The sequence below is a fragment of the Octopus bimaculoides genome, chromosome 7 (genome assembly GCF_001194135.2).
Source record: "Octopus bimaculoides isolate UCB-OBI-ISO-001 chromosome 7, ASM119413v2, whole genome shotgun sequence".
NCBI classification, from domain to species: domain Eukaryota; kingdom Metazoa; phylum Mollusca; class Cephalopoda; order Octopoda; family Octopodidae; genus Octopus; species Octopus bimaculoides.
Window position 1 is genome coordinate 38,500,329 of NC_068987.1, and position 10,682 is coordinate 38,511,010.

Sequence of the window (10,682 nt, forward strand, 5' to 3'; positions counted from 1 at the left end):
TTCTTCAATGAATATATTATATAAAATATTGTAAAATATTGAACATTATTGAACTTTGGAAGGGACATTATGGTGGTAATAATAAACACACGCACTGGTTCAGTCCTTTAATAAAGTGGAGCTGACAGCTCCACTTTATTAAAAGACCGAACCAGTGCGTGCGTTTATTATTACTGGCATGTGTTTATTACTTCTTTCAACACATGAATTCACATCAAGAATCTTGGAAACCAAATACAAATACAAGCTATGATAAGCTCCAGCCAAGCTAGCAAGACATTGAAGAACACTGTGTTCTGCTGTCTAAAAATCAAAATAACCATCAGATAACTCCACTTTATTAAAGGACTGAACCAATGCATGTGTTTATTATTACCACCATAATGCCCCTCCCAAGATTCAATAGTATTTCTTTCAACACACGAATTCTCATTAAGAATCTTGCAAACCAAATACAGATACAAACTATATCAAGCATTATTATCAAATTAAAAAACAGAGAGATCTAATGGATACTAATTAGTTTATTAATTAATCAACATATTCACCTACAATTGTTTCGTTTCACAGACAAAATTAAAAGGACAAAACACACATATATATATAATTTTGCATTCTAAATACTTTGTATGGGAAATCATTAGGGTGTACAAGAGACAATAAGGATTACATTAGGATACATTTGAAATACTCAGAATATAGTCACATAATAAACATGTCTATACATTCTGAGTATTCCAAATGAATCCTAATGTAATCCTTATTGTCCTTTGTACAACCTGATCATTTTCCATACAAGGTATTTAGAATGCAAAATTATATATTCATATATGTTTTGTCATTTTAATTTCGTTTGTGAAATGAAACAATTGTAGGTGAATATGTTGATTAATTAATAAACTAATTAGTATCCATTAGATCTCTCTGTTTTTTAATTTGATAATTATACATTATATTTTGAAGAGATATTTCTTCAATGAATATATTATATAAAATATTGTAAAATATTGAACATTATTGAACTTTGGAAGGGACATTATGGTGGTAATAATAAACACACGCACTGGTTCACAATTATACATTTAATAATAAAAATAAGTCGTCTTATACCAGTCTTAGTAAATTTATTAGGGACTTAAAGGACAAGAATAAAATGTTTACTATGGAGTGGGAATTAATAAGCAGGGCTAGTGCCTATAAAGTTGGCAATGCCATTTGTTTTCTTTGCGTAGAAGAATATGTTGATTAATTGATAAATCAATTAGTATCCATTAGATCTCTCTGTTTTCTAACTCGATAATAATGTTTGATGTTTTACCATATACAACAGACTTCTTTCAGTTTCCATCTACCAAATCTACTCATAGGGTTTTAGTCAGCCTGAGGTAGTAGTAGAAGACACTTGCCGAAAATGCCATGCAGTGGGACTGAACCCTGAAACGTGGTTGGGAAGTAAGCTTCTTGCAGCACAGCCATACCTGCACCTATATATATGTGTGTGTATATATATATATATATATATATATATATATATATATATATGAGAAAAAGAAAATGGAGAAACTGACATATAGACATCAATTTATTAGAAACTAATACAATTCTGAATAATATCAAACTCAATTTCACCTACAATTGTTTCCCTGCCCAATTAAATCAGTTTGGGAAATTAAATTAAATTTCCATATCAAATATCATTAATTGGGTATTTCATCATGGGAAGAATTTGACAGAAGGTGCTACATTCTGATGCGTTGTCTGATTATGCTCATGAAATTAGTAACAGGAATAATGGAATTAAAAAATTTGAAAATTATAATGTACCTTCTGATAAGAATAATACTATTTGGCTCATTATTCCATTCGCTAAGCAAATTAAGAACAATTTAGTTGGATCTTTATGCAAACTATTTTCTAAACATTCTACCAAAAAAAGATATTATGATGTAATTAATGCCAGTTTTCTCTGTGTTGCTTTTTCTATCTTGAAGAATATGTCCCAGATTATTTCTTCCCTTAACAAGAGGAAATTATCAAATTTTTATAACAATAATTACCCAATTAAATGCAACAATAATACTCTAGGAAACAATGTTAGTGAAAAATGTAAAAATAATTCTTCTAATGTACAAGGGGAAACAACCTACTTTAAATTCCATCATAACCTGAAGAACAGAAGTAATGCTCAAATAACAATCATACTAAATCTGATAAATTAAATCACAATAGTAATATAAATATAAATGAAAATATATGTTGTGATTGCAAAGATAGAAATGATTGTTTAATAATTATTGTCAACAGTGGTTGGCGTTAGGAAGGGCATCCAGCTGTAGAAACTCTGCCAAATCAGACTGGAGCCTGGTGTTGCCATCCGGTTTCACCAGTCCTCAGTCAAATCGTCCAACCCATGCTAGCATGGAAAGCGGACGTTAAACGATGATGATGATGATGATGAACAAAAAAACGTAGTTTATAGATGTAAAGTGAATTCTGAAGGTAAGAATTTCTTTTACATTGGTGCTATGCAAGACTATATAAAAAAATGCATCGCTAATCACAATTATACATTTAATAATAAAAATAAGTCGTCTTATACCAGTCTTAGTAAATTTATTAGGGACTTAAAGGACAAGAATAAAATGTTTACTATGGAGTGGGAATTAATAAGCAGGGCTAGTGCCTATAAAGTTGGCAATGCCATTTGTTTTCTTTGCGTAGAAGAATTATACCGAATCTTAAATTCCAAATGTAGACTCCTTAACTCAAAAAGGGAGGGTGGGATATCCTGTGTTCACACCTATAAACATGTTTTCAAAAACTACCATTAAGTACAATGTAAAAGTTATCAGGCAGTATCTCAGGATTAATATACTAACAATTATAACTATAAAGAGATATCATATCAATATTAAAATATAAGATAAATGGTAAATATGGACATAAGGTTTTATTTATAGGTAGTCATATTATATAAAGGTTAAAAGTATTTTAAGTACATATCTTAGGAATATGTAATCAATAATTTTTTTTTTTTTGAATATTAATTCAATGATGGTTTGAATTTTTATTAATTTCATTAATTTTGATTTATTAACATTTTTCCTCAAATAAGCTCATGTATATCTGTTCACACTGTTATGTAAACAAGTATATTGTGCACAAATATTGATGACGTAATATTTAGCTATGGAAATAAGTAAGCAGTTTTGATTCGTCATCATCTGGTAGCTTTCAACACATTAACACACATGCACAAATACATAATGAAAATATTACACATACATAACTATGGTTTTTAAAATAGAAAATTATAATAATAATTTATTATTTAACTATAATTTCTAGATTTCCAGGTGACTTATAATTAGATTTCTTAAGTGATTAAATATCTTAATGACATTTCAATCTATCATAAGTAATTGTGTAATTTAGGAATAATGTGTTTTAGCTTCTAGTTTAAAGTAATTGTATCAGAATATCATTTAAGCTAACTAATTGATATCTTGTTTTTTCAATACATTATGCATGTATGCACCCAAATGCATAAAACAAATTTGCATTTACATATATATAAGTAACATTTTTTTTAAATACATTGATTGCTGATATGCACTTATTTGAGTCTATCAAGGGTCGATGAAATACCCAATTAACGATATTCAATATGGAATTTTAATTTAATTTAATTTACCAAATTGATTTAATTGGGCATGGAAACAATGGTAGGTGAAATTGAGTTTGATATTGTTCAGAATTGTATTATGTTCTAATAAATTGATATCTATATGTCAGTTTCGCCATTTTCTTTTTCTCATAGATAAAAAATAAAAAATAGTTACCCAGATCCATCAGTGCAAAGCTAACATACAGCCATCCTCATGAGAACAGATTGCCATGGATAGGCTAGCCTGGAGGACTGCTATCCGCAATGGAGCCCAACAAAAAAGTGCTATCCATTGGACACGCAATGCTGCATCCACTTCTGCCATGAGAGCTCAAGAAGTCTGAGAAGAGAGTGCTATCTGTTGGGCACACAACACTGCATCCACTTCTACTTCTGCTGCGAGGTTGGCAGATGATGGTAACCATCGGATGATGAGACTTCAGTCTAATGTTCACCAGAAGGCTCTTACCCATGGCTATTGGAAGCCATTGAGTAGTAAATGGGCATCAAAGGCGCTCAGCTATGATTCTGCCAAGGATTACATCACTCATCAAGAGATTGTTATGGGGGATATGTCTGTAATATGTCTATATTACAAGGCCCTCAAGTGGGTTGGAGAATCCAGTGGCCTATGCTGCTCAAACAAAAGATTCGTTTGCCTGACCTGCAAAACACTCCTCAGCCTTTGCTCTCTTTACTCCTTGGTCAACACTCTGATTTGCAGCAATTTATACAGAAAATTCTCGCTTATAATTCTGCCTTCCAGAAGACAAATTTTGGTTGCAAATCCATTCATGAAGACTCCTATGTGCCAACATTCAAAATTCAGGCCAAACCTATCATCGGATAGGCTCTATTCTTCCTGTCAACAACACTGAACACCAATTCCTTCAAATTTACTTCATAGGAAATACCACTGAGCAAATGGCTCGCCAATCTCAGGTGGCACCTGAAACAAAAATACCTGTTTTGAATGAACTTCAGGAAATGCTCCACATCACCAAAGCAATATGTGAGGGACTTCAAAACTGCTACACAACGCCTACATACAGATGAGTCCAACTTCAAAGTTATCATAAAGAGTGACTGAACACCTATCGGAGAGCACCAAGGATGCTTTAACCAGCCCAAAAATGATGAAATTGTAGTTCTACTCTGCTGTCCCGATGAAGCTACACCATTGACTACATGGCGACCTCCTTCACCAATACATCAACATACTTTCTCATGTGAACTCTTTAGCAGTTGTTTCAACACACCAATGTGGGACAGTGCAAATTAGCGTGGGATGGTCCACAAGGGTTTACATCCTCATGGTGTGGACTGGGCAACATTTTGACTTCGGTGTGAATGCCTAAAAACTCAAATACAATGCAATCGTTCTCCAATTTTCATCATGCATCACCGGCGGACATGATCCTTTTCAATCCTTCATGATAGCTCATTAGTGACTGTTGTTATATGCAGGGGGACAACTCTAAGTAAACTCTCTGCTCACAATAAGACTCATGCTGGTTATTTTCAGTACATATATACTTGTATGCTGCTTACTTTTACCATCATTACAACTTCCCAATTATCTGTCTGCCTTTCATCATATCTTTTCACTGTGAACTGCTAAAGATTCAAAGCAGTATTTGTGAACTGAAATCAAACTCTTCATGTCTTAATTTTTCGTTACCTGAAGTCAATTTCAGAATGGTCGTACACTGTAAGCACACAACAAATACATTCCCTTAACTTTACTTTTTCAAGTAGGTATTATATTGCCATTGTTGAACGTAACAGTCATACTTCTCTCCAAAAACATAGCTCCATTTGCTGTTGAATAAAATAAACTCGTAGAGAGGAAGTTTCAACATCTTCCTTACACCATTTATGTGGCTGATTCTGACAAGAAATTTCACTTTCATGTAAGACATCTATATTTTGTAGTCATTATCCGTAATCTACTCTCAAAACACTTCAGCAGCTCTACTTCGCATCATTTGCAAACTTGTATGTTCTATGATCATTAAAGAGCAACGACCTCTACAATAACCAGTGTTCAATTTGGTTTTCTGTTCTTAGGTTAATCAGAAACAGATTGTCATGCTACTTATAAACCTTCTCAGTAGTTCAATTATTTGGTGAAAAAAATACCACCAAAGCAACTTAAACTGTCCAAAGGACAGGTGTGTTTGCTAGTATATATACATATATATATGTGTGTGTGTGTATATATATATATATATATATATATATATATATCACATACATATGTGTGTATATATATATATCACATACATATGTGTGTATATATATATATATATATATATATATATATATATATATATATATATATATATCACATACATATGTGTGTATATATATATATCACATACATATGTGTGTATATATATATATATATATATATATATACATACATATGTGTGTATATATATATATATATATATATATATATATATATATATACACACCTACATATAAATGTATATATATATATGTGTGTATATATACACATACATATATATGTATGTGTATATATATATATATATACACATACACATATGTATGTGTACACACACAGACAGACACACACACATATAAAGAGAAAAACAGCTAGTTTTAAATCTCTGAGCGAGAAATATGTAGTAACAGTACTGCATAATAAAGTCTGTTTTCCAAAGTAAAGTGGCAGTCCTGCTTAGGATGATGTGACTACTGTTTAGCCTCAGGGAAACATCTTTTCCAGCTGGCTACTGACACACCATCTGTGTCTGTATACTGTGAGCAAGGGAGCTAATGCTCCCCTTCCAGCTTTAGCTATACCTGCAGACCAATGGTTTCTGGGTTATTTCTCTTCCTTGGTGCAGGGTAATTGCCAGTTAGAGATGGTATCTACTTGACCTCGCTCACAATATATATTTTTAAGGTGACATGCAGTCACTGATCTCGTAATGAGAAAAACAGCTAGTTTTAAATCTCTGAGCAAGAAATATGTAGTAACAGTACTGCATAATAAAGTCTATTTGCCAAAGTCTATTAGTCAGTAGGAAAAGATGTAACTCTGGATTCATTTGCTGTACAAGAACAGAATTCATTTTGCTTTAACTAGTAATCCATTTGTAAACCAGTAATCCTGATTTAATCAGTAATCCTGCATTAACCTCTAATTTTGCATCAATCATTATCTTGTTTTGAGTAGTAATCTTGTTTTCACTATGAATCTCATTTTAATCAGTAATCCTATTTTTGCCAGTTTTCTTCATTTAACAAGTAATCTTGTGTTAATCATGTTTTTACCATTAATCTAGTTTTAGCAGCATTCTGTTTTAATCAGTAATCAGTCGAAAGACCCTTTCTGTTATTTATTCATATGTATTCGTATATGTACAAAATTTTTTTTCCTTCTATTGTATAGCCAAAATTCTAGCTTTCTTGTTTTTGTTTTTGTTCCTGTTTTCCTTTTTGTATACATTTGTTTGCATTCCTCAGAAGCTTAATGCTTTTAGCTTAAGTCCCTGGCACCTGCTGGATTTGAGTAGTCTCAGAGATAAAAGGGCAAAATTACAAGGACTTTCCAGACTCTAACTGATGAGGAAATCGGCTGTGAATGATCTGTGTATCTTGTTTTTGTCATACTATCATCTATTTTCCCGCATTTTGTGTTTTGTTGGTTTCCATTTGTTGTGTTCTTTCTGTCCTACCTTTGATTTATCCATGTGACGCTCTGTACAACCTGTTGCTTACTTTGTCAGAACAAGATTACTAGTTACAAGTAGATTTATATATAGTTAACACTTGATAATAGTTTAAAAAAAGCACTTAAATATTGGTTACAACTAGTAGGTTAAAATATGATATTGGACGAACATAACGTTATGAAATAATAATACAAGTGCAACAGAAAATGAATTATACATATACAATGATAAAATGCCTTTCAGCTATACAGCAAAAGGAAAATAATTGTACAATTACAACATAAATAAATAACAAAAAAGGTCCATCGACTATCAGATGAATGTAGTAAGCTGGCGCAAAGGTAAAATGGAAAATCTTAACACACAGATGAACATGACCAGTCTGAAAGGTGGCTGGTCAAAGAGGATAACAGTGCCTTGGCCAGACAGCGATCACGTGGTAGGAGAGGGAAGGAGTTAAAGAGGACAGAGGGACTAAGGAATAGGAGAGAGGGGAAAGAAATCAGAGGAACTAAAGAATGAGAGAGAGGGGGAGAGATAGAGGCAGAGAGAGAGAAAAAACGGTACAAGGAAGGTAAGTGATGAAGGAAAGCAAAGGAATTGAAGAATAAGCAGGAGGGAGGAAAAGGGATTAAGGAATACAAGAGAGGGGAAAATGAAATCAGAGGGACTGAGGAATGAGAGGGAGGGGAATAGAGAGAGAGAGAGAGAGAGAGAGAGAGAAGGGAGAAAGTGAGGAAGAGAGAGGGAGAGTTGTACATAATATTCAAGGGATATCTTTTTTTAACAAAGTGAACAACAGGTTGTACAGAGCATCACATGGATAAATCAAAGGTAGGACAGAAAGAACGCAACAAACAAAAACCAACAAAACACAACATGCGGGAAAATAGATGATAGCATGACAAATGGCAAACAGGACAAAAACAAGATACATGGATTGTTCGCAGCTGATTTCCTCATCAATCAGAGTCCAGAAAGTCCTTGTAGTTTCACTCCCTATCTCTGAGTCTACTCGAATCTGGTAAGTGCCAGAGACTTAAGCTAAAAATGTTAAGCTTCTGGGAAAGGCAAATGAATGTATACAAGAACAAAAACAGGAACGGAAACAAAAATGAGAAAGCTAGAATTATACATGTATTTCAACACTAAATATGAAAATCATAGATAATTTCATTTTGTTATAGAACAAATCTTTTGGATCACATTTTAAACATATGCAATACTAGCTTAAAAGCCACACACCGTGTGGACTTTTAATCTAGCTCTTGTGGAGGGCTAATTGGGCCTGTAGCCCAAAACTAAAGAGAGCAATAATAATAAAGCATTTATTGGTACCCAACCAATATGGTATTGCTTTAAATTCAGTTTAAATGAAAAACTTGTAACTTCACAGACTTTTGGAGTCCTTTTAAAATTTGAATACAAGATGTGTGTGTGTGTATGTATGTATGTGTGTGTGTGTGTGTGTGTGTGTGTATGTGTATTGTGACTTTGTGTCTGTATTTGTCCCCCACCACTTGATAACAGGTGTCGCCATGTTTATGTTCACATAACTTAACGGTTCGGTAAAGTAGGCCAATAAAAAAATACCAGGCATAAAAAAAGAAAGAATCGATGTTGATCTGTTCGATTAACATTTTTCAAGTCAGTGCCCCAGCATGGCCACAGTCTGATGACGGAAAAAGATTTTAAAAACCACTAAATTCCATACAAAACTTAAAGCTAAGGGAGGTAACTCTTGTACCTCTCAGTTACTTTACCTGCTAAAAATATCAACCCAAATGCTTTTAAATCAGATCCCAAAGCTGGATGTTCAAGAACCAAATGAAGGGCAGATTTTCAATCCTGGGATCATCTTGATCCCAAAAAGATATAATATACCTATGTAGAGCGAATATAGACTGAGATACAGACAGACAGAATTACACTTTTATTAATATAGATATTATAGCTCAGAACAGTGCATTACACCCACACAAATTATATTACAGCCACATTCAATACTTTACAGCTTGGAATAATTTATCACAGTCAATTACAACAAATAACAATTCAATCTACAGAATATATTAAATAACAATTCAATCTACAGAATATATTAAATAATAATTCAATCTACGAAATATATTAAATAATAATTCAATCTACGAAATATATTAACAGTTCAATCTACAATCCTGATTTATAAATACTCAACATACAAATGTTTGATTTTGATTTTGCACTATTCTTACACCAAACTTATCCAATTTTTATCAATAATAATTGAGCCAAAGTTAACAGAAACAGTGAAGAAAGATTAAATACATCTAATCTATTTTGGAATGGTGGATTGTGAAGAACATAAAGCTAGAAATAAAAACATGTAAATATTGGCAGGTTCAATGAATATATCTATTATGATTACTTGTGTCAAGAAATTTTTTATATAGACTCTCCAAAAATTATGGTTGTTGTTTGTTGAACTAATGTTATGTCAATGAGTTAATTATTTCTTTTTTATTTGTAGTTTGTTCACTAATTAATGCAGCCTATTTGTTTTTAAATAATTTCAAATAAATTACAGTTTAAAATGTATTCCTTACAGCTATAAAAACTTATGCTTAATTTTTGTTCATTTCTAATTTTAGGTTATTATTCTTGGCGTAATAATGAGGAAGGTTCCTGGTTTATCCAGGCACTATGTATTATTTTGGAGAACCATGGAAAAGAAATGGAGCTAATGCACATGTTAACATTGGTCAATCACATTGTGGCTTACGACTTTGAATCATGTACCAATGAAGATTTCACATCTAAAAAGAAACAAATGCCATGTATTGTTTCAATGTTGACCAAATATGTTTACTTCCGACCCAAAAAACAAGAAATAATTTAAAATTACTGGTAATGTCAGCTGAAGTGGCAGCAATACATTATATAAAAAAAAAAAAAAAAAAAAAAAAAAAAAAAAAAAAAAAAAATCAGATCCTATAACTCTAGCATTCATTTATCTTTTATTTTCAAAGAATGGTTTATTTTATAATAGATATTCAACAAAATCAGAATCACTTTTTATGAAATAAAAAAAATACACATTTCCATGAACATTAAACAAGGTATTAGTTTACATTTTTCAAACTTGATATTATATACATTTCTTTTTGTTTGCTTTTTCTTTTGCATTTTTTTCCCCAGTTTAATGTAAGCCATAGAAAATGCCTTCTTAAAATTCCACAAAATTTTGTGGACTTTAGAGTTCTTGTTTGTGTGTGTGTATGGATGTGCATTTATGTTTTATATTTGTGTGTGTGTGTATGTACATA

At 32.0% G+C, this 10,682-nt stretch overlaps 1 protein-coding gene across 2 annotated transcripts in view; it reads left to right on the forward strand.

Annotated features, from left to right (window-relative positions):
* LOC106876459 (caspase-7) overlaps positions 1-10,474 on the forward strand; it is a 787,012-nt gene extending 776,538 nt beyond the window's left edge. For both annotated transcript variants that reach the window (XM_052969503.1, XM_052969504.1), the window contains one exon: positions 10,008-10,474. In XM_052969503.1, coding sequence (XP_052825463.1) covers positions 10,008-10,255 — 248 coding nt within the window. In that variant the 3' untranslated portion in view covers positions 10,256-10,474. The remainder of the gene's footprint in view (positions 1-10,007) is intronic.
* The last annotated feature ends 208 nt before the right edge of the window (positions 10,475-10,682 follow it).